Source organism: Diplotaxodon limnothrissa, linkage group LG18, assembly GCF_057381915.1.
Source record: "Diplotaxodon limnothrissa isolate DT_005_m linkage group LG18, D_limnothrissa_male_GT1.1, whole genome shotgun sequence".
NCBI lineage: Eukaryota > Metazoa > Chordata > Actinopteri > Cichliformes > Cichlidae > Diplotaxodon > Diplotaxodon limnothrissa.
In genome coordinates, this window is record NC_140613.1 from 2,850,244 (window position 1) to 2,874,917 (window position 24,674).

At 43.4% G+C, this 24,674-nt stretch overlaps 2 protein-coding genes across 2 annotated transcripts; both read left to right on the forward strand.

The window, feature by feature from the left end:
• Positions 1-14,198: 14,198 nt before the first annotated feature.
• Positions 14,199-18,914, forward strand: LOC146612806 (uncharacterized). The gene is made up of 3 exons (XM_085377490.1): positions 14,199-14,358; positions 16,357-16,755; positions 18,394-18,914. Exons 1-3 carry the CDS (start codon positions 14,199-14,201, stop codon positions 18,912-18,914), a joined length of 1,080 nt encoding a protein of 359 aa, XP_085233616.1.
• A 1,294-nt stretch (positions 18,915-20,208) lies between these two features.
• On the forward strand, positions 20,209-24,100 carry ift57 (intraflagellar transport 57 homolog (Chlamydomonas)). The gene is made up of 11 exons (XM_085377458.1): positions 20,209-20,655; positions 21,191-21,365; positions 21,526-21,644; positions 21,737-21,827; positions 22,186-22,254; positions 22,355-22,477; positions 22,702-22,773; positions 23,083-23,214; positions 23,352-23,414; positions 23,625-23,691; positions 23,778-24,100. The coding sequence occupies exons 1-11, from the start codon at positions 20,501-20,503 to the stop codon at positions 23,957-23,959; spliced, it is 1,248 nt and encodes a 415-aa protein (XP_085233584.1). The 5' UTR covers positions 20,209-20,500; the 3' UTR covers positions 23,960-24,100.
• Positions 24,101-24,674: the final 574 nt, after the last annotated feature.

The following is a 24,674-nucleotide window of genomic DNA, read 5'->3' on the forward strand; positions in this document are numbered from 1 at the left end:
GTATAGAGACAGAACAGGAGGAAGAGAGAAGTATTTAAGCCTCAGAGTGATGATAAAACCACATTAACTGCTCTGTTTTCACAGCATCGATTTGGCCTCGTCGCAGAAGCAGCAGGTGTTTAATCTGTCTGGATCCATATCTGAGAAATTATAAAGTGTCGCATTATGACTGCAGAGTGCTTATGTCCACACCGGCGGCTTTTCCACACTGTTTAAATACATTTATGGTGCGAAGGTGAGCATCCGAAATGTCCCTCAGTGCACAAGAAAATCTGTAAAACAACTTCAGTAAATTAAAGTAAATGTCAGAGCTGACGTTTACTTTTTCACTTTGACTGTTTGGAGTTAACGGAGCTCCGAGTTCCCTCAGAGAACCGGTGTTATTAATGAAGCCTGTGGTTGTTTAAGCCGCAGTCACATCGGCCTGAGAGCGCTCGATGCCACGCTGCACCCCAGTTATTACAGTTTTGTATTTTCTAATTAGGTTTGATTTTTTTTTTGTTTGACTTTTTGTTTTTGATTCGGTTTAGTTTCAGTTTGTCTCCAGAGCGTTTCACTTTAGTTTTTACCTCTCGGCTGTGAAAGGCTGACAGGATGGCAACCGCCAAGTTTGTGAACGCGCTAACTCGTGAACTAGGTGACGTACGATTTTAAAATTCGTACCACAGCTGCATCTAGTAAAGTTTGAATCAGGTCAGTCTTTGAAAGTCCCCTTGCATTATTAGATTTATACTAGGAGCCTGAGGGTGGTTAGTTTGACTTTTTCTTAGTTCCAATATTAGTTTTAGTCTTTTTAACTAGTTTTAAATGGAGAGCAAACATCAAAGGCAAGATTTGGGAAACAAGTAACTTTTTGGAAACAGCTGACTCACAGTTTTGTCAACATCAGAGTGATTCTTATTAAGCTAACAGATAATAAAACTACATTCATTTCCTTTATATTTTTAATGTTATTTTAGTTTGTTTTCCAGATTATTTCAGGCAGTTTTCATTGTTTTTAAAAGTCTATTTTTTATTTTCATTTTATTTAACTAAAAGGTTTTTTTTCACATTTAGGTTTTAGGTTTTAGTTTCGTATTATTTATAGTTATAGTTCTATTATTATATTCTTTACCTTACAATATAAAGCACTTTGAGACAACTGTAGTATTGATTTGAGACATTACAAATAAAGTTGCTATAATAAAGGTGGCTATAATAACCTTGCTAGCGACTGACACGATCCTCCTGAACCCATTTCCCAGATTTCAGTGAAGGTGTCTGTGCCTCTGTGCCTGAGGCCTGAGTGTTCGAGTTAGCGTTGGCCAAGACAGTGATGAGACATGAAGTTTGAACTTATTTTGGATTTTCTCTAATCCACACGAGGTCACATACAGGATCAAATATGCATAAACACACTAATATTTAGTTAAATGCTCCTAAGCATTCTTAAAAAAGCAAACAGTAAGATAACCTCCTGGGTGTCATTTTTCAAGTTAAGTTATAAAAGCATTAAAAAGTGTTTAATACATAAAACAAAATCAAATATTACTTTTTTAAAACCAGTTTAAATATCAGTAAAAATAATCAATTGGAAAAACCTTACATTTAATAAAATATTAAAAATAGAAAACGTAAAAAACAGGGGGGACATGCTTTTTGTTGACATACTTAAAATAATATATATACATACAGATTTTTTTTATCATTATTATAACCAGACTATTTCTGTTGTTCAGTTTTATATTTATGTTACATTCAGTAATGTATCAGATTTGTAGCTTTCTCAGGTTAATATTGGCATCACTTGGCTTCCATACAGGGAGTGCAGAATTATTAGGCAAGTTGTATTTTTGAGGAATAATTTTATTATTGAACAACAACCATGTTCTCAATGAACCCAAAAAACTCATTAATATCAAAGCTGAATGTTTTTGGAAGTAGTTTTTAGTTTGTTTTTAGTTTCAGCTATTTTAGGGGGATATCTGTGTGTGCAGGTGACTATTACTGTGCATAATTATTAGGCAACTTAACAAAAAACAAATATATACCCATTTCAATTATTTCTTTTTACCAGTGAAACCAATATAACATCTCCACATTCACAAATATACATTTCTGACATTCAAAAACAAAACAAAAACAAATCAGCGACCAATATAGCCACCTTTCTTTGCAAGGACACTCAAAAGCCTGCCATCCATGGATTCTGTCAGTGTTTTGATCTCTGTGTGTGTGTGTGTGTGTGTGTGTGTGTGTGTGTGTGTGTGTGTGTGTGTGTGTGTGTGTGTGAGCTAACAGCTCTACCTGTCAGTCGACATGATGGCTCATCAGCTGTGAGAAAGACGGCGTTTTCTTTACGAATCTGTCGTTTTTCAGATGTGACACCTTCCGTTAGGCAAATGAGCGGCGCCTCGATGGCGGAGGATAGCTGTGAGTCAGCCTCACATCTGCTCACACAGCAGAGGCAATTACCAGCATCACACCGCCTCCTGCTGCTTCCCCGTTATCTCTGACCTTTGCTGACCTCTGTCAGCCAGCAGTCTGAACTACAGCTCATAACCACCAATCAGTTTTACAGCATGCAGCAGCTCCTCCAGCTGTTTCATGTTAATAAAAACTATACATCTGTGCTTATTCTTTATCTTATAAATCACTCATATTTAGCAGGTCATTATTATACACTTATTATAAATGTATTAGTTTACCTTCACTTTATTCTTTAAACTGCATTTATAGATGATTTTTATTTATTTTTAAGTGTTAAACACACTGTATTTGATCCTGTTCTATTTTATTTTAAGTCTACATTTTTTTAAACTATGTGAACTAATTCATTTTTAATATTCTTAATATTTTGACATTCTTTACATTTATTTTGTTTGCATTTTATTGTGTGTTTTTTTTTACTTTTGAAAGGTCCGATAAAAGCTTTACTATTATTTATTATTACTTATCTGTTGAATTCTGACACGTTCTGCTTGACGAGATGGTTGAGATGGCACTTTTAGGTGAAAGTTAAAATATTAAAATGTTGGTACAATGGCACAATCATTCACTTGTTTACCTTCACATTTAATCAAGATTCATTTTCAGTTCTTTTAGGATTATTTCCGCTTTTTGGACAAAAATCATGTGACCTTTATGTCTTTTAGTCACAAGAACTAGTAACACATAAAGTCATGTTTTTATTGATCAAAATCAGTCATGTTATCCTCAGCTGAACTCTGTAGTGTTAAAGATAGTTAATTGATTGCCTCCTTTAAAATAACTTTACCACCACCAGGGGGCAGATGTTTTCAGACTTTTGTTTCTGCTCCTTTTTTTTTTTTTTTGCATTCTTCTTCTTGGCCCAACCACATTTATATCCTCATAAGACCTTTTATTTTTATATTTGTTTGGGTTTTTCCTTTTGCAGCCTTTCATTGTCAGTCAGAGCGTGTTCTTAACGAATCTCCTAAATGTTACATTTGCTCACTGCGCCATCTTGTGGTATAAATTGGTATCACATGAACGTGCAGCCTGGTGCTTGTTTGATTTAAGTCAGTACCTAAGCTTGTAAAACGCTAAAGTACTGACTTCCAGTTCAAGTATATAACAATGTTTTTGTCTTTTTAATGTGCTACAGTGACACAAAAACTATTCAGCCTCTCCGGCTTTTTATCAGCACTGTTAACGTGTATCATGTCTTTAGGTTTTAAACACTGACAGTGTGAATACAGCCCACCGTCTCCCAGACACCAAATATCCAAACACTTCCACAGGACATCTAAGCCCTCAGATCAGGATTTTACATAGTGAGTGATCCTAAGCCACCCAGCAGCATACTGCAACATGCTCTGATGAGTCTCGATTTCTGCTGCTGCATTCAGATGGTGGAGTCAGAATTTGGTGCGAACAGCATGAAAGCATGGATCCATCCTGCCTTGTATCGATGGTTCCAGCTGCTGGTGGTATGAAGGTGAGGAGCACACGGTTAAACACCACAGGCTGGTTCCAGCTGCTCAAACTGATGAGTGTCTCATCATAGGTGTGCAGCAGCTGTGTGACGCTGTCATGTCAACATGGTTATAGAGTGGTGGATTCTCTATTTTTAGTTACTTCCTGTTTTATTTTGGTAGTTCTTTGTCCCCATGATTCCATTATTCCTACCAAACAGCAGTTTGGTCCAGCAGGAGCGCAGCGTGGAAGTCAACCAGACAACTCGGAGGCTAGTCGGGTAGGTAGGACAGCAGGCCTTTATTTGGCATCACCAGTAACAAGACCACACAATCCAGGTCTCCACGGCTCTACACAATCTGCCCACATATGTGTCGGGGGCAGGTAGATGCCCACGCCAGCCTGTTACAAGGGTAAGGTCTCTCTGATAAGCAGGTGAGAAGAGAGCAGCATGCTCATCTGTAATGGCTATGCGCATGCTCACTCCCACAATAGTGGAACGACACTCCCCTACTGTGCCATGATAACAGTTGTTACAGCACGCAGGTGGCTCCACTCCCTCTGATTAGTCTCACTGTGTATAAATGTCTAGTTTTCCCTTTGTTGTGTGTGTCGTTACCGTTTGTCTCTGTGTGTTTGATTGCGGTTCGTTATTTCTGTTGCTGTTTTGAACGTTCAGATTTCTTGCACTTTATATTTTTGGACAAAGCTTCCTCCAGCGTCCTGCACTTTGGGTGCTCTCGCCCTCCACACGAGCTGCTGTTTGTGACACTTCTTCTTCAGACAGCAGAGATTTGTGTTGTTCACAAAGGCATCGGTCACACTGCGTGCTGTGTTGTTGGTGTTGACTTTCCCTGGGTGCATGCAGCCCCAAGAACATCGTTAGATTCAAAGTCCTTCTACAAGCAGCACATTTCTTCCTTCAGTTGTTCAGCAGCAACCCTGAAACACACTGGCTGTTATTTTTAATCCTTATCTAAATTAACTTTCATTTCATTGGTCAACGGGCATAAAAACGACACGTCCAGACGATCCAGTCAGCTCTGATAAAAATCTCTTGACTCTTTGCCCACAAATAAACTTTTAAAAGCTTTTTTCTCTGGAGGTTTGACTCCCACCACCTTTGCTGCTGTAAAATCCTCCGTTTAGATTTATTTCAGTATCTCTGTCTGTAATAATGTCTCTGCTGCCCTGCACAGGTCCATCACTGTGAGCTGCTCAGTTTAACCCGCTCTAACTGTCCACTATTACCTTGAATGACACGAAGGTATTTTATTTTAATTTGGTATCAAAGACATTTCTTAATAGGAAATGAGCATTAGGACATTACATGTAATCTTCAAGCTTCCAGTTTATCATAGGCCGCTCGCAGATCAGTGCTTATCTCTGAAAGAAATCTCCCGTCGTCCTCGCCTGTCCTCTCATTTCTTTATCTCTTGCTGTGAGCTTATCACACACAAACTTTTCTCTCTCTGTTAAACAGCAGCTGTAGCTCCAGCTAGCAGACTGATTGTGTGCAAAGTTACTTCATTTATGCTCTCAGCAGAGTTAGCTAGACGCTGAAGTACCACAACCAAAACTTTATTGTTGTCCTCCCACGTGAACGCACGTCAGGGATGAGGAGGGGAAGGATGTGCAGGTGTGCTCTGAGCTGGAAGGACAGGCGAACTTTCACATTTAATTTCTCTTTAAGTGAAAGAGCCAAAACATCATTCAGAGCCACTTTAACCCTTTACTCATTTATCACCTGACCGTTTTCAGAGGAATGTTTCATTTGAGCATTAAAACGGCTCCAAACTCAAAGATGAACTGGTGTTGTTTCGCTTATAACAGACAAACTGGCAAAGAACCAATTTTAAGTTGTATCTTTAGACACTTTGTTACTAGCAGCCTGTCATAAAAACACATTTGTTCCCATTTCTTTAGTTGAATCAATGACAAATTTTATGGAATACACCGTTTGACAGACATAAAATAGTATTTCCTACCGACAAAGCGATACTCAAAGAGCTTTTAGCTGAAAACCTGCATATCTCAGCGAGGTGTGCAGTGTGTCTTCAACTGACGGGCCTACAAAGCACCTACAGCAGGTGACAACTATTTGAAAGTCATGTTGTGAAGAAACCGGTGATAAATCCAGCAAAGACCCTTCAGCTGATCCATCTACTGTTCACTGAAGCCTCATCAGAAACACTCTCAGGGTCCATTCTTCAGGAAGGGAAACAGGAAAAACAGTCTGAGTGATGCCAAATTACACAAGAATCGGACTGAAAATCTGCAGCAATAGAATAATAAAAACAAATTTGACATTTTTGGTTGAAATCACTGTGAGTACAGTAGGAGAGCCACAACAGTCATGATGTGGGGCTGCATTTGAGTCAGTGGTGTTGGAGATCGTGTCAGAAATGATGGAATTATCCATCGTTGCATCAATGATCCAGGTTTGGGTTGTGGGGGCACCAGTCTCAGCGGAGAAGTCTGGGGGGCCACCAAGATGTGGAGGAGATGCGAGCTCGAGTGGCGGAGCTCTTCGCCCTCTCTTCGAAGGAAACTCATTTCTGCCCCTTGTAGCTAAGATCTCTTTCTTTTGGTCAATTATGAACACAGAAAAGTACCATCAGCGTTTGACCACCATCTAGATCCATCCGGAAAATGTTTGACTGGCAGTGGCTTCATTTTCCAGCAGGTCAGTGACCGCAAACACACGGCCAATGCAGTAAAAGCATAGCTGCAGACAAAACCACATCAGTTATTGTTCTCTCCAGAACCTCAACGTTACCGAAGCAGTGTGGGATCATCCTGACAGAGAACGGAACAAATCACAGAAGCATCCACCTCCGTTTGAACATGTTTCCATGAATCTCTGAACCTGTTTCACATCTTCATAGAAAAATATAAAGAAATGAGAGACTTTTGTGTGGGACTGTTCGCAGGATCTGAGGATGTTTTCAGGTTGGAGCGTCATTCTTCGGATTCTCGCTGGCTTTGAGTTCAGTTTTAGGATCAGAAGCTTTTACTAAACCTTCCTTTTTTTCTTGTTTGTGTTGTTTCATAACATTAAGCAGATTGCTGATACTGAGGTACGTGTTTCAGTGTCCATCGATGTTGTGATAAAGAAGTCACGTCCGTCCTCCAGCAGGCACGGGAAGCTTACGAAGCGAGCAGCGTTTGCACAGCACTTGTGAGGTGACCTCTGAGCAGGATGGCTGCAGCCGCTCAGCTCTGCTTCCCCCTGCTCTTCGCTCTGATCTGCGACATTTGTGCAGGAGAAATCATCGCCATACGAGAGGAAGGAGAATCTTTCGAATTTTGGCTGCCAAGGCAGAAGAGCTCCTGCGTAACCTCCAGACGTGCCGGTGAAGAAATGCTGGTCCTGTGGAACATCTCTCACTTTGAGAACATAAACATCACAGAGTGTGAGGATCTGATGGGACGACTCTCGGTCTCAGAAACATCCGAGGCTTTTTCATTTACTCTCCACAACCTGACCCACTCGGACTCTGGCCTGTACCAACATGTGTGCCGTAGCGAGGGCGAAGTCATGTATGAGGAAACCGTCAGCCTGACTGTTTGTGCTGCAGTTAGTATGAAAGTAGTAAAAGGTCGACAAACATCAGACATCCATTGTGAAGGAGCAGGCGGCAGTGTGGCGGTTGAGTGGATCAGATATGAGTTCAGGTTTGGAAAAGACAAACAGTCGAGGGTTTTAAGCAACAGAACGACTCTGGAGGTGGACAGTATAAGAGACAGCTTCATGGACGTGAAGAACACATCAGTTCTTCACGTGTCCGACGTCACATTTTACACGTTATACATCTGCCTGGTGATGAACCAACAGCAGTGTGTGAGCAGCCACTCTGCACATCTGTTCAAGCTACCAACGCTAATCTACCGCCCAGTGGGAGAGCCGGCTGTGCTGCATTGCGCCTTCGCTGGTTCAGTCCCGGTTTGGTGGAAGCTGGAAAATTATTCCAACACTGACCTCGAAGTCGGGCGAAACCACTCGCTGGTGTTTCCATTGCTGACGTTAAACGATTCAGGCTGGTACGGCTGTGGCGGGCCCAACATAAACGAGCGGTACTTGCTTGTAGTGTGCCCAAAGTTTGGCCCGCCTGCCCTGGAGGTCTTCTCGGAGGGTGATAACGTCACTCTCGGATGTGCTCAGTGGACGTCACAGGCGTGGTTTGAGTGGTTCAGGAAGTCGATCCAAACAGGAGAGAAAGTCGTTCACATCAATGAAACACAGGAGGGCACAACAAACCAACCCAATAACAGCCTGGTGCTCATCAACACCTCAGCGCAGGACGCAGGAGAGTATATGTGTGCAGTGTTGGACTCACATCAGCGCTGCCTGTCATCATCGACGACTCTGCTGGTCTACAGAGAGCCCTTTGGAGTTTACTCCACCTTCTACAGAGTCAGGTGGATGCTGCTCAGCGGCCTGCAGCTGATGCTTTGTGCTGTTGTCGTCTGCGTGATGCAGAAAACCAGGAGAGGAGAGCAGCTTCACGCTGCAGCACACACTTAATGTGGTTATCACTGCCCATCATTATTATTGCTATTATTGTCATCTTTTTTTTAACTTTTTTTTTGTTTCTTGATACTCAGACGTGTTTTTCTTCACATATATGTGATGTGAATTTGATTTCATCCATATATTATTTTTTTCTCTGTCGGAGTTGTTAAAGTCTAATTTTAAATAATCTTCTGTTTGTGCCAGTTTTCAAATCTGAATCCTTCTGAGGTGTTGGAGGAAACATCGTGGCCTCATTCAGCAGACGCTTCATATTACGGATGTGGTTTTTGTTTGGGATCAGTATATCAGGCTTGACGACTGTAATAGTGTATATGTTGGTGTGAGCCAGGCTCTGCTCTCTCATATTCAGCTTGTTCAGCGTGCTGCAGCCGACTCTTCACAGTCACTCATAAACACCACCACATTTCCCCAGTTTTGGCTCGTTTACGCTTCCTGTACGTTATAGAACTGATTTTAAGATTTTATTGCTTGTTTAAATGGATTAGCTCTGCCTCTCTGATCTTCTAACTAAAAATACTCCAACTAGAACTATGAGGTCAGCCGATAAGTTGCTTCTGACTGAAGCAGACTAAACGTTGGAGGAGGCCAGGCCTTTGGGATTGCTGCGCCCAAACTTTGGAATAGTCTGCCTCTCCAACACTCGATTTCTTTAAAACCCGTCTGAAAACTCATATTTACTCACCTGCTTTTAATTGTGACTGAGTTTTTCTTTTGTTCTCTATGTGTGTTAGTTCTACGTTTTACTTTGTACAGCACTTTGGTCAACCTGTGTTGTTTTTAAATGTGCTTATCAATAAATTCATCGATTAAAAAAATTGGTTTATTTCATAACAGGATTCTGGACAGAGGGTATCACTAAACTAGGTTTGTACTAAGCTTTCATTTCTATAATAATGTTTATTTTGACCTTCAAATGCAGGAAAAAATACGTCTGTCATGCAGAACATGTAACAAAGCTGTCACATAGTTTAATAATATGGTTTATGATTCATTTCACCTTAACTTACGATAGATAGATGACCTGATAGAAACTATTTTAAGGCCCGGTGTTCAGCTTCTATTTACTGCGCACGGGTGTGTAAATCATGCAGGTAAATATCCGAGCAGTTTCCTGTACATGTAAAGTGACGGGGATGAAAGACGGAGCGAGGACACAGAGCTGAACTACACTGCAGCACATTTCAACACCAAGTGTTCTCAACATAGAGCTCCTGGTCTGTACTCACATGACAGCATCACTTCACGTCCATGATGGAAATCTCTGTTCCACCACATCCTGAAGGAGCTGACGGAGGCCTGGTGCCTGTGGAGGCTGAACTCCCTGGAAACAGGTCTGAGATGATTTGAACAGGCATCGTGTCATCCTGCACGGTAAAATTATTACAGATGAAATCATTAGAAACCATCTCCAGCTGCAACATTAACGTGATATACTCATGAATAATTATGTAACAGTAAAATATGACAAAGTTTTGGATACTTTAAGTTCATTTTGTGCTGCTTATTGAGCAGAATTTCGAGCGTACAGGCTGCACATTTCTCCTCTGCAGTTATTTCAGAACAAATTTGTGTCTGACTGGCTGAAACCCAAACGAGCTGCTAAGAAATCTCTGTTTACTAAAATAAGTCTTCATTAGAGCAGCTGTTTAATGTCAGGGAGGTGCAGCTCAAGGTAAACAGACAGCATTCGCATGAGAGGGAAGAAAAACTTGCAGCCCAACGTGATGTGACAGGTAGAGATGCCTTACAAGGTCAGACAAATCACCCTCAGGACCCTGACAACCGCATCAGCCCCCACACAGTCATTTACTGCAGTCACCTATCACCCTTTTACATAATATGCAGTGAAGTAATGACGCTCGGATAGCGGTTATTTCTGACCAGAAAGGCATAAATAGGCTTTCTGAATGACGTCTAGTAGGCTGATAAGCTTCATGCTGGCCCTCAGGCGAGGCCTCCCGGCAGCCGCCGCTCATTACCGCCTCGCTCGGGTTAAGCCACGGATCCACCTCTGCCTCTCCTCCCAATTACTCCTCCATCCAGTGCTGGCAAACCCAGAGGAGGAGGCCAGGCTGACATGCCGCCTGGCTGCAGAGGGCCTCTAATCACACCAGAGCAGAGGTGAAGCCTGTGCAAACACTCCTCTTCTGGAGGAGATTCATTATAACTGCAGCTCAGAGGCTCCGGACAATTAAGTGCTGAGGTTAATTTTCCATATGATTCTGAATTTAGCAGCAGTTAATTAATCAGAAATTGCTGAATTAATCATTTGATCATTTACAGGCGTGATTCTTATACAGAAACTCTTTAAAGTGACTAAAACCTGCAGCCATTCAAATAAGACTGTATAAAAAAGATGAACCACTGTGGGTTGTATTCCTGGAGCCAGAGCCGACCATATTTACACTGTACGGCACACAGAACTGCTCATTAGTGTTAATTAACAGACTAATGAAACTCAAGGCAGTGGTAGTGAAGCCTTGCACATAGAGCCACCTGTCAATCAAAGTGACCATGAGGCCTATTACAAAGGTTAGCACTTGACAAAATCCCCACTGTGCTGTTGTTAGGCAGGAAGTTATCCACAGAGACACAACCTGTTCTTGTATCAGCTGTGAACATCGGTGTTTATGGGGACCGACTCACTGCTGGAGCCTCAAGTGGATGTTAGAGGAACTGCAGCTTTTTCCTTAGAGTCATTTAATTATGTTAAACTTTTTACATGCTTTTAACTATAATTTGTTTAGATTGTTTTTTACTAAAAATGTATTTTATTTTTGATTTTTTGGGGGATTTAAATTTTCATTTCTTTGTATTTCATGTACATTTTTGCCTTTTCAGACTTTGTATTACCAGCTGATTTTTTATTTACATTACTTTTATTTTTTTATTCATGTTACTTTTTTATTCTTTTATTGCATTTTTATTTATTTACCATCAGCTCAGTCATATATTGCTTTTTTATTATTTGTTTTGTCATATTGAATAAATTTTATTGTTAAAGGTTGTGTTTAATGTTTAATGGCCTGGTGCTCATCAATGAGAGCATGAGGGTGGGAATGGATGTTTGTGTCTGTGTGTGCCTGTATGTCTGTGTCTATATGTCAGGTTGGGCATCAGACGCCACCTCTCTATGGACATCTTAGGCCCTCCAAGGTTTGGAGGCCTATCTCCACCCACCACCACTTCCCCTGCCAGTGGCGGACTCCCTCAGACATCGGTGCGTTGGTGGTTCTTTGTGTCCGGGGATGGGCGTCCAGGTACACACCGGCTCACTCCTTGGCGGCCGCTTATCGGGGCCTGGAGCCTGGGGCTCGCTCGGGCCACTTCGGAGGTGGGGTGCCCCCGGCCTCTCGGCCTAGGGCTCGGTCACTCAGGCACGGCTGGCTGCCGGCGGAGCTCACGGGCGCGTCACTGCAACTCCCCCTGGCTTCTGCTCCGCGGCTGCTGAGTGAGCCCTCATCTGGGACTCTCCTCAGCTCTTTCTGGGACAGTGGTGCGGCTGCCCCTCTGTGGGTCTTCCTTGGTCTCTTGTGTTCTGGGGGCCTCTGGATGTCTGGAGTTTTGATCTCCTCCATACCTGCTTCATGCCCTGGAGGACGGGGCTGTGGCCCCCCCACACCCTCTAGCAGATCATTACATGAAGGAACCTTTTAAAAACAAGCGCGTCCATGCTCACAGGTGTACACACGGGTGATCACACCCACAAACTACACCCTTTTTGGCTCCTACCTCAAAGCACACTGTGTTCTGTTGATCTTATGTGCTGCACAATAATGTTTAATATTTAGTATTTACTGTCATATTCCCATATATCATTGTGATGTTGTTTATTGTATTACTCTTGTTCTCTTCTGCTTGTTTTCTTTTTTCTTTCTCAGCAGGTGATCCAGGTGATTGATATATGCATTTTTTTCTTCTTTTTTTTTCTGCTCATTCTGTTGGTTTTTGTCTTTTGCCCTTCTCCCCCGTCCCTCTTCTCAGCTGTTTCTCTTTCCCTCTTTCTTTCCCCCAGTCAAGTCTGTCCCGTATTCAGTAAGTGAAAATAAAATAAACAATAAAAGGTGAATCAAATGGACCATTACGGCAAGGCTGGGATGGTCAGTTTGGTAAAGTAAATCCGTTGGGCATCTTTCTTTGCCTTTAGACAACAATTCTGATGGCAAAAGAGCCAAACGGGACAGGCAAAAAAAAAAATGTTTAATGGCTTTTTTTCTGATCTCATCCTTTAAACCCAAACAGAAATAAGCTGCAGATGTTTGCGTGGATAAGTCAGGATGCAGGAATGTTTTTACCCGAAATTTGTTGTAGGAGAAATTTTGAGAGTTTATTCAATCATGCTTTTAAAATGTAAAATGCTGGATTTTAATGAAAGGATAAAGGAGCTACATAAATCTGCCTGATTTTACTTTCCTCTGATTTCCACAGAAATGTAAGAACCTCACACTTTGTCTTCAGCACTGAACACATCTGTGGGACGTGGGTATTGTTTGTACACTCGTATTGTATCCCATCAGAATAAACACCGGCCCCTCTGTGTTGCAGGGTTTTATTCCTCAGGTCGATGGCGTGAAGCTGCGGCTCGCTGAGCGTCATCAGCGATGCAGCAGGCAGTCAGCACGCCTGTCCATCAAACCCGGTCACCGGGGAGCTCCACCTGTGTGCTGCTGACAGACAGGGAGCAGCATGCAGATGAAACAAACACCCCCTCTCTCTCCACGCTCTGCCTGCTGCCTCACAGGGAGCAAGGCGGTATGAATTATTCACACACAAACACACACATAAGGTGCTCCACTGCAGAAGGTCACAAGGTTTTTAGAGTTTAATATTTATAACGTAGGAAAGAAATTTTAAAACAGACTGAGAATGATATAAGAACAGCAGCTTCTGACCCTTTTTTCAACAGATTTTATAAACTAATAATAAAGTAATAATAAAATATTTTAACATTCATATTCACTATATAATAATAAAGAACAGAAAATTTATTACAGCATATTATTACATCATAGATAAACTGTAAAATAACAGAAACTTTTTTTTTTTTTAACTATGCATTGATTTTCCTGCGCTCCCAGCCCTCACTGAGCAAGAGGTGAGGTTCATCCTGGACAGGTGACAGAGACAGACAGACATTCATGCATGGCTAACTTACACTCACCAGTTAACCCATGCACAGCTTACAAGTGTGGGAGGAAGCCAGAGTACCCAGAGAGAACATATTAGAACCAGGAACCTGGTCCCAACCACCAGTCACAATCAGAATAAAGAGGGTGTTCTCAGCAACAACAGGCCATACTTCCTTAAGACGGCACAATGATACAGCTCATCTAATGAGACTTGCTGTCCACCTGTGATTGTTTTACAGCTGTTCAGTTTGCCACAGTAAGGCTGAGACGTTGAAAACAAGGATCTTTTTAATCAAGATGACTTAAACTCTCTCCAAAACTCCAAAGCCTCCTAACATCCTAGTAAGAAATGATCTCTGACTGGAGAAACACTATGACCTGTTAATGAAAGTTTGTTTTCGCCTGGAACTAAAACCGGCCGGTAGGGGGCGATAACGAACGTTTATGTCAGTTTTTCTGACAGCAGGGAGCAACCCCTCCACCCCCCCACCCCCAAAAAATAAAATAAATAAAAATCCAAATCCAGAAGAAGAAGAACCTCCATTGAGTAGTTTTACTGGTAGAGCCAGCGCAGTGTCTTACTGTAGGTGGAAATTTCACCTGTTGAAGCAGCAATGGCTTCAATTCAACATCTGAGAGAGTTTATCAGGGACAGACTGACGGCTGCTGCTGAAGATATCTTCTCAGAGTTTGAAAAAACCATCGTCCAGTACGAGCGTCAGCGCGAACTGCAGGACATCACCTGGAACCCCGTGTTAAAGCTCCAGCGGACAGGTGAGTCAGACTGTGCGACTGGAGTGTGTTTGAACCCAGAGAGAGAGAGGGAGGGGGAGAGCTAACAGCCAGCAGCGGACGGGCAGAGAGGCTAACGGACGAAGACCTGAGAGCGCGAAGAACAAACTAGAAGCTCGTGTCAGGCACACATATGTACAGCAGCGTCACCAGAACACGTTACTGTACGAAAAAAGGCTCGTTATTGATTTTTATTCTTTCAAAATTTTCCCGCCGTTTGTTGAAAAATCCGTTAAAGTGAACGGGAAGGCCAGAGTAACCAGACACACAAGTTTAATGAAAAACATCAGCTTCCACCTGCCCACGCGCGCACACTTTTCACTCTACAGCCACCATTTAACAATCAAATCGTAGGAAAATGTGTTTTCTTTCCAACAACGTCTCCATCAAAGCCAACAGGTGTATGCTTTCTTAGACTGGAGGCGTTTGAACAAGAGGAGTGCTTTCCCAATGCCCAGTTAACGACTAATAATTTCATGAAGGTTTTTAGAGAAAACGCAGAACACCCTGTTTTTCTCTCGCTCCCCCGGCCACACTTTTAACACCAGGCCTACTAGAATGTACATCAGTGTAGAAGAGCTTCTTGGGATTCTCACACTTTTTAAATCAGCCTGACATGATTTATTGTTTGGATTTTATGAGTCGTTTTGTGATAGCAGTACCAATCCCATTTCACAGGCAGTTGGCCTATGCCATCACCATGGCAACACAACTGCTCTCCTCTGACACAGGTGCATGTCATTATCTGATTGGCTGATTTGGATCTGCTGCCTATCTTTCGGTGATTGGCTGAAATATTTATCCTGTTTCACCTCAAATCACTGGGCAGCTGATGAAGCACATCATGTGTGCCACTTTTATAGGTACACCTGCTTCCTCGGTCACTTTATTAAGTACACCAGTGCACAGGGTCACTCCTGGCAACTTTACTAGGAACATCCATTGCCACTTTATTAGGTATAGTACTGTGATAGCCAACCACTTTTTAGGGCCCATCTTCTTTCGACTTTTGTACCCAACCTGCTTATCTCCAATCTTTCAGCAGCAAGCCACAGACCATGTCCAGCACCAGCAACAATCCTACTGCAGATTCTGCAGAAATCTCCAGAAATTCTTGTATTTACATTTAGAGCTCTAAATGAACAAGCTTCCGACTGTTTATCTCACTTTCTTATGAAACACGATGCTGCTCACAGTCTTTGTTCCTCCTTTGAGTCGGAGCCTTTCTCCAGCCTCTGGGACCACTGCTCTGGAAGAATCTCCCACTGTATGGACTCAGTTAAAAGTCTTTTTGCTTCACGAGGTTTTCTGTTGTGCTTCTCATTGATATAATGGTTATCTGTTTTCTTGGTTTTGCATTCCTGTTAACTGTATTTCTCGTTGTTTTTAATTATTGTGTTGTGCAGCATTAGTGACTCCGTGTCTGTGAAAACACTTTATTAATAACCGTTACTTACTGTTTCATAACTAAATATTGGTAATTAGTGTATCTGCAGTTAATACTGTGGATCCGTTGGGGTGAGCCATATGTCTAAATGTCCAAGTCATGATCCAAACATGGTCATCATAAACCGAAGAACAGTTTTTACATCTATTCTGGAAAAATAATGTGTGTGCTGGCTTTGACTGCTTGGTAACACAACTATCTAGACAGTGCACTTAGGCATGGAAGAAATGACCTGCTGAAGTTCAAACAGAGATACTATTAGCATGAGGAAGAGACCTGGATGGTCTGACTGTTTCACAACTCCAGATCTGCATCTCTAAATACACAAAAGCTTGACCTTAATTGAGATGAACTACAGCAGCAGAAAAGCACACCAGGTGGTGTTGTGATGATATAGGAGATATTTTCTTGGCACACTTTAGGCCTTTTAAGACCAAGAGGGCATTTTTAGGCACCATCACTTATGTAATGTACAGTAGATGTTTTTCTGCCCTTACATGAGTAACCTGTGTTTCTGTTCTTTGTCCCAGCAGATCTTGCACAGGAGCACGTCGGCGTTCAGACGGAGATTTTCACAGACCAGCATGTCTGTGACCAGGAGAGGAATTCCAGTCGGGGCCAGGAGGACCTGAAGGCTCCACAGATTAAAGTGGAAGAAAAGGAAGTCTGCATCAATCAGGAAGGAGGGCAGTTTGCACTGAAGCAGGAGAATGATGCTATTATGATGACACCAACTTGTGAAGAAAGTGAACCACAACCAGAAAGTGACCAGCCCCTCTCTAACAGTTCTGATATTTTCATGTTTGTTAATTCCACATCCAAAGAAACATTAGAAGTTATTAATAAGAGCGCTGACAATGAGGTAGAACTCAACCATCAGCACAGACGTCTGGACAGCACCTGGAACCCCGTGGTGAAGCTCTACAGGATAGGTGCGTCTTTTTAACACCACAAAAAAACATACACATAGATGTAAATCAGATAGGCTAACGGGGCTAACACAGCTAACTCTGAGTGCTAATAGCATCAGACTGTTTCAATCAATCTGTCAATCAATCAAGGCTTTATTCGCCACGTGCAGGTTGCCCTGCAGTGAAATAGGACCCCCCCCGACCTTACACACACAACACAGACATCATATGGGGATGCAGGTCGGAGATCGGTAGCGTTACAGAAAAAAACACTGAAATGTACACTACAATGGGAAAGTACAAGAGGAAAAAAAGAGACCTCTACTGATGCTGGGCTCCTGGGAGGACAGCATGAGAACAGGAAACAAAAAAACTCCTCTGCACAAAAAAGCACATAAATGTCCACAACACAACATTATGGAACACGTGACCAGCCACAGGGTCGGGTGGGGGGTGAGGAGTCATCCGAAGCAAACACAGCAGCCATCCTGCCCAGCGCTACCATCCAGCGCGGGCTCAGACCCGCCGTGTTCCCAGGAGGGAACAAGCATCGAAGGCGTTTGGAAAGAGAGGGGGGGATGCATGGAATGGGAAGGAACAGACTAAACACAGTCGTTATCAGGGTGTTTTTGTCGCCTCCAGCCTTGCGACCGCAGCTGGCGCCGAAGGGGGTATCCGTTTTAGAGAACAGACTGTGAGAGAGTGTTCCAGGGAAAAGTAATACAAAAAAATACGAGACTAGACAAGGACATAAGAGGCTAAGCAGGGAAGCTGAGGGGGAGGAGGAGAGGAGAAAAGTGCGACCGCCTTCGTCAAGAGCAAGAGCAGGAAAAAAAAAGTTTGAAGGGGTTAAGTTTGAAATAAAATCTATCTGATTATTAGGACACCAACCGACCTCTTTACCATCAGGAAAGCCAACAACGAGCTAGACTCTGTAATTTGTACTTCTGCATCCACACAAATACTTGTTTGTTTCTACTAATTCTAAAAAAAAAAAAACCTGTTATTTTTAGTCATAATGGTGAGAGTTAAACACCATGTCTTATTCTGAGTCAGAGTTTGGCGTAATCAACATGAAAGCATGGATCCATCCTGCCTTTTATCGGTGGGTCAGGCTGTTGGTGGTGTGAAGGTGTGGGGGATAGTTTCTTGGCACACTTTGGGCTTCTCAGTACCAGCTGAGCATCGGTTAAACACCGCAGCCTACCTGAGGACTGACGCTGACCCAGTCTGTCCCTTTATCAGCTCAGTGTGCTGATGTGATGTAAAAATGGACCAAAATCTAATAAAGACTTAAAGTAGTTCTGAAGGCAAAATGGGGTTAGCAGGGTGTAACTAATGAAGTGGCAGGTAAGTATATTTGCAGACGTGCTCCTAAATAGTCGCATGCGTCCAGTTTTAATCTCAGATATGAGTGAAACACTTGCGCTGTTGAGTTCTGCATGACTGACTTTTTCCTCTTCAGCCTGTTTGCTTCATGTGTTGAATCATAAACATGATTGGTGGAAACACGTTAACAGCCCAGCAGCTACCTAACAAGTTACCTGACATATTTACTTAGTGGCCTCGGGGCCATCATCGTGTCATACCTGTAACAGTTTACCTGCTCGTGAGAAGTTTTCCGTCATCTCATTAGTAACCTGTGGTTTGTTCCTGCAGATTTGCCACAGCAGCATGTCTGTGATGACAAGGAGATTCTCACAGACCAGCAGGTCTTTAACCAGGAATGGAACTTCAGCCCAGACCAGAAGGACCCGGAGCCTCCACAGATTACAGAGGAGCAGGCAGCAGTCGCTCTCAGTCACCAGGGAGAGCAGCTCGTACAGAATGAGGAGACTGACGCTGTTACGGTTCAGCCATGTTTGGGTCCTCCTGCCCATGAGCAGCCAAACACGGCCCCTGTTAAAGTCATTGATCTCAGCACAGATTCTGATTTGGCTCTGAAAACCAAAACCTTCACAGGTGAGAAGCTGTATCGCTGCAACACCTGTGGAAAAACACTGAAAACCGTGTCCTCATTTAAAAGGCATAACGCCAGACACACAGGGGAGAGACCGTACACTCGCAACAGCTGTGGGAGAAAATCTAAAGGCTTGAGAGCTTTAAAAGGGCACGTGAAAACACAGCTGATCAGAAGCTCGTGTGTAACACCTGTGGGACAAGGTACAAAAAGGAAATAACATTAAAACTTCACATGCAATGTCACACAGGTAAGAAGACAAAGGCCTGAAACATCGGCTGGAAAAACTGTGCCCGTGAAATGAGGCTTGATGGGAAAAAGTACGAATTTGTACAGGTTCACATGTGAGATGGTTCAATAAAATCTTGTTTTTGTTCTGTGTGAGGCTGCATGGTCATTTCTAGGCTGTGAAATTTCACATCCATGTCATGAATAATGCATATTATTAATTTAACGAGGTAAATTAATGATATGCCCAAGAACTGCACAGGTGCCCAGTACCTGCGTGGAGCCCTGGGACCCTGTTCTCGGCTCATGGCCGGACTGTAGTGGGGGCTCTCTCGCCCTTTGGCACCCCATTAGGGGCCTTCCTCCCTCCGCCTCCTGCTGGGATGGGCGGATGTCGCTGAGATGTGTGGCCTTTGGTACGCTTGGGGGCTCGGATCGATCTCTGTCTGCCTCTGGCTCCTGGGATGTTATTGCAGTTTCCCACCCTCATTATCAAGTACATTTGTGACAAAGACACACACACTCTCACTCACACTCTGTCTCTCAAAAACCACGAGAAGATTGATAGTTTATGTAGCTGCGTATTTTCTCCTTTTTGTGTTCCAGGTGCAGCAGTTGGCGATATATTGTGCATTTCTATCCTTTTATTACATATCCTATCCTTCCCCCACCCTGCCTTAGATGCTGTCATACTGTACACCAGTACAGTACCGGGTGACCGTGGCTCAGGGGGTTGGGAATCGCATCTGTAACCGGAAGAGTCGGTTCGATCCCTGGGCTCTCTGTCCTGGTCGTTGTGTCCTTGGGCAAGACACTTTACCCTACTTTCCTACCGGTGTTGGCCAGAGGGGCCGATGGCGCGATATGGCAGCCTCGCTTCTGTCAGTCTGCCCCAGGGCAGCTGTGGCTACAACTGTAGCTGCCTCCACCAGTGTATGAATGTGAGAGTGAATGAATAGTGGCATTGTAAAGCGCTTTGGGTGCCTATAAAGCGCTATATAAATCCAATCCATTATAAACAATATAATAACTGAAATAACACAAATAGAAATTAACAAAGAAACAGATGAAAGATATACATGAACAAGAGGAGCCTATAGAGAATTTATAGAGGTGGTTTTGAAAAAGCAAAATGTGTTTGGCACCAGGTTGTGTGTGTATTCAGTTTAGGGGGAGCTTTTAATCTTTGGATATTGGAAATTCCGTTTTTAAGCTCACACTCCAGCCTGCGGAGGTCGCTGTTGCGATGTTTTCTAGCCGACACAAAGAAGGGAGCTAATCTAACGGCAGCATCTAACGCGGCACTGAGAGGATTCAGACTCATTTTGTACACCTTTTCTCCAAACTGTGGATATTGATACAGCTTATAAAAGAAATGTGACCAATGACTGAGTTTAAACCAGTGTTTAAAATGTTATAACGAAGTCGCTATCTGCTAACGTCAGCTAGCCGCTTAGCTGGTTAGCTTTCGGTTGCCTAACAACAGAAGCCAAACAAACACCGCTAGCAGGTTAGCAGTGCCAATCTGTTAAAGGTGCTAGGTTTTTACATTTTCCACGCAAACGTGAAACTTGCAGGATGGCTGAGGACGGCAGACGCGGCGACGAGGAGGACCGAGGGCCCGGAGCGGCTTACCGGGGGGTCGCAGTGATGGAGAGCCTGCTGGAGAAGCTGAATGCACTCAACTATGAGGAGGAGGTTCTGGGCAAACACAACATGAAGAACCTGTCAAGGTAAGAAGCGCATAGTTCGGATGTAAGTACGGTGTCCTTTTTAGGATTTAGAAGCAGAAAAAAACAATCGAAGTGTGTAACTAGTAGTAACTAGTCATACGTTTACAAAAATATAATGAGATAAAAACAGACACGTCCTAAAGATACGTGATTGTGTTGTTCATTCATCCCTCTGGTTGGAGGAGAGTGATGGAGTTCAAGTATGATGTTGAGGGTTTGTGTGGCCTTGGCATTGTACTGGACCGTTGTGGTGGAGAGAGAGCCGCCTACAACCCTCACTTCTGAGCGACTGAAGCAAGAAGATGGAGGATACGAGTGCTCTTCTGCTATTAATTCATTTGTTGGGACAATGCAGCGTTTCAGTTCTTGATCTTTATTCTGTTATTTTCTGTTGATTGATCGATCAACCCAGACAAAGTATTGCATAAAAATAAAATGAAATCCAGGCTTGTTTCCAGTGTTTGTGCTGATTTGATGTTTTTGAGTGTGCACAGTGAAGGAAAACCCTTCAGTCCCCTCTGCTTTCTCCGTGCAGGCATTACTTCGTCTCCAGTCCATACCTGGCGTCTAACCCCGGCGAGCAGTTCTACATGTTCACCATCATCGCAGCGTGGCTCATCAATGTGGCGGGGAGGCCGTTTACCGAGCCGCAGGAGTACGACGAACCCAACGCCACCGTGTCCAACATCCTGGCAGAACTGCGGGCCTTTGTGAGTCACACAGAAAGAGTTTAGAAGCTGGAAATGAGCTTTGGTATGTCTGGAGTTCGTTTGTTTGTGCTTTGATAAATCTGACCGATTGTGCGAAGGCGGGAGCTTCCGTTAAACAAGAAGAGTTTGACGCTTTTTTAATTCCTCCTCTGTTTTTCAGGGTGTTAAGGTGGACTTCCCGCCCTCCAAACTGAAGTCTGGCTCAGGCGAGTACGTCTGCTTCGTGCTGGACCGACTGGCTGAGGAGGCGCTCAGGAAGAGAGGCTTCACCTTCAGGAAGTATGCCGTCTGTTTTCTTCTTTTCGTCAGGCTGCTTTTGTTGCTTCTGTGTTTATAGAAGTTTTTTTTACTTCTTTCTGTCTCTGTTTCAGGACAAACTACCCATCAGAAAACACAGAAGAAGAGTCTGTGGTGGAGGACGACGCCGAGCTCACGCTCAGGAAAGTGGAGGAGGAGCTGATCGTAGGTGTTCCGCATTCGTCTAACTTCCTCTTCTTTTCCGTTCGGCACACTTACAGGATGAATCTGTTTTTACTGCGGTGGTTTCCTGCACCTCTGTCAGAGATCACCAAACACTGAGAGGAAATCAGGGAACAGATTTCAAAATAAAACATCCTCACACTTTTATTTTAAAAACATAATTTCATGTATTTTATTACAAAATATTTCCCTCGTTTTATAAAGTCCATCACACTTTAGAGCAGAAATCATAATCGAATATATTGTCATGACCGTATTTTGGGTGTTTTTAATGCTCAGCGCTGCGCGGGTCGAGCCATGAATCGTCTTCACATCTCATGATTGTTTTGTGTGTGACCAGGACGAAGGGGACGAGGAGGAGGAGAACGTGATGGACCTGGAGGCTCTGAAGTTACGAAGCACTCACACTGTGAGATCACCTCAGAATAAGATTACATCATAATTTCCACTTTCACGCTCTCACGTTCGCTCCGAGCTTTGAACTCGCCGCGGCGTCTGTTTTCTGGCAGGAAGCTGAGACGTCCTCCAAACCCGACGAGATCCTGGAGTCGACGGTCGACGCGACAGAGTGGAACCTGGAGGTGGAGCGAGTCCTGCCGCAACTCAAAGTCACCATCAGGACCGACAACAAGGTAGGCGCTCACCTGAGGTGTCAGAGCTTCCGCCAGATGTGAGATGAAGTGAAAGACGCTTCACTCTGCCGGAGCTTCACACTCGTCCAGTGTGATCGTAACAAGCTTTTGTTTCTGTATGAGTGACTGAAGGCTTTGAAGGTTACCTGCAGTTTCCCAGCATGCTCTCTGGTTGGCTGTCAGTGTTAGTGGCTCTCACTCTCTGGTCTGTGTTGGTCCTGCAGGACTGGAGGGTCCACGTGGACCAGATGCACCAGCACAGAGACGGGATCCAGTCCTCACTCAAGGAGGCCAAGGTGCGTTCACTGACCCGCTTCATCATCATGTTATGTCCTCCCTGCAGCCTCTCACTGTCATCGGATGGGACAAACAAGAAGTATTATTTTATTTCAGTCACACGTAAAGAATATTATCAATCAGCCAGCTTTAATTAAATAAACTAAATCACACAAGAAGAAGGAACAGATGTTTCCATGTTCAGCGAATCTCCCATTAACCACAGAGACAAACGTCCTGAGGACTGTTTCAGTTCTGGAGAAAGATGAAAACAAAATAAGTTCATGGAGTGAAACTAAACGTGACATCATTCTTCGTCGTCTCTGCAGAGTCACCTGGACAAGCTGCAGGAGGACATCGGGAAGACGCTGGAGAAGGTGAGCAGCAGAGAGAAGTACATCAACAACCAGCTGGAGCATCTGATCCAGGAGTACCGCAGCGCCCAGGCCAAACTCAGCAAGGTAAACCCGGAGCTGAACGTTCCTGATTCGTTCACGTCATCGCGACACGTTTGAGTTCACGTTAATTCCAGTTTGAAACTGTCTCAATGTCAGAATGTGTGGAAACAGTCAGTTCAGTAACTCTTGTCATCCTTCAGGCCAGAGAGCGCTACCAGCAGGCCAGCGGAGGAGTGACGGAGAGAACCAGAGTGCTGGCCGAGGTCAGTGAACGCACCACGTTTAATTCATCAATAAAATCATTTTAACAGCAGCAGGTGAAAAAAGCAAGCTGATAATAATAAAACATCAGAGTTCACTGTCCTCAGTTTATTTAATAATAATAACTATTACTTATTATTAGAGATTATTTGAACCTTTATATGTGAGAATTGTTCTTGTGTTTTAATTTGAAATTCTTCTGTTTGTTTCAGATCAGCGAGGAGCTGGAGAAGGTGAAACAGGAGATGGAGGAGAAAGGCAGCAGCATGTCTGACGGAGGTGAGGTGAATCTGGTCACAGTGCTCGGTTTTGACTCCGGCCCTGCCGCAGTGCTGACCTCTCCGCTTCTTCTTCTGCTTTTGCAGCTCCGGTGGTGAAAATCAAGCAGAGCCTGACGAAGCTGAAGCAGGAGATCATTCAGATGGACGTGCGGATCGGCGTGGTGGAGCACACGCTGCTTCAGGCCAAACTCAAGGAGAAGTCCAACATGACGCGAGACATGCACGCCACCAACATCCCCGAGCCCGCCGCTGGGCTGTTCGCCTAGCGCAGCAGCCTAGACCCGAAAAACCCGGCGAGGTCCGACTCCTCTAAAAGGACCTGAGAGGCTCAGGAAACCGAAAAATGTCGTCACATCTATTTATAACCAACATATTTTTCCATTTCCTGTAATGGATGTTTTTATGTCTTTGAGGGATTTTTATAAACTTAAAGAATTTCTCTGTTAAGCTCAATGATTCAAATCCATTAATCAGATTGACCACCAGATGGCGCCAGAGTTGCAGATAAAGACTTGTTATTGAACTTTTAAAAGTATAATAATCGAAGCATAATTGAATCTTTGGTTATTATAGTTTTTATTTTTCTACTAAATGTTGTAAACACAAAATAAAACCTTAAAAAACAGAAAATCAACCATTTTGACTCCAGGGAATTTTATTTCATCAGCAGCGGCTGATTAAGGATAAACAGGAAGTTGTGTTTTGGACCTTCAACATAAAACACCTTCACGTTAGAATACTTTAAATGTTTCCCGATGAAAGCTGGAACATTTACTGAATAATAAATGTAAGTTCAGGAAACCTTTTATTTATATTGAACTAAACTCTGCGATTATCTCTTCACATGTGTTTGTCTCTAAATGAGGCTGAAGATTAGAAACCAACTGCACACTGTCCCGGATCTCCTGTTTGTGGATGTTTTATCAAACATGACCGATGTGTCAAATAATGAGCCCAAAGCTCAGACTGCAAACTCAAACA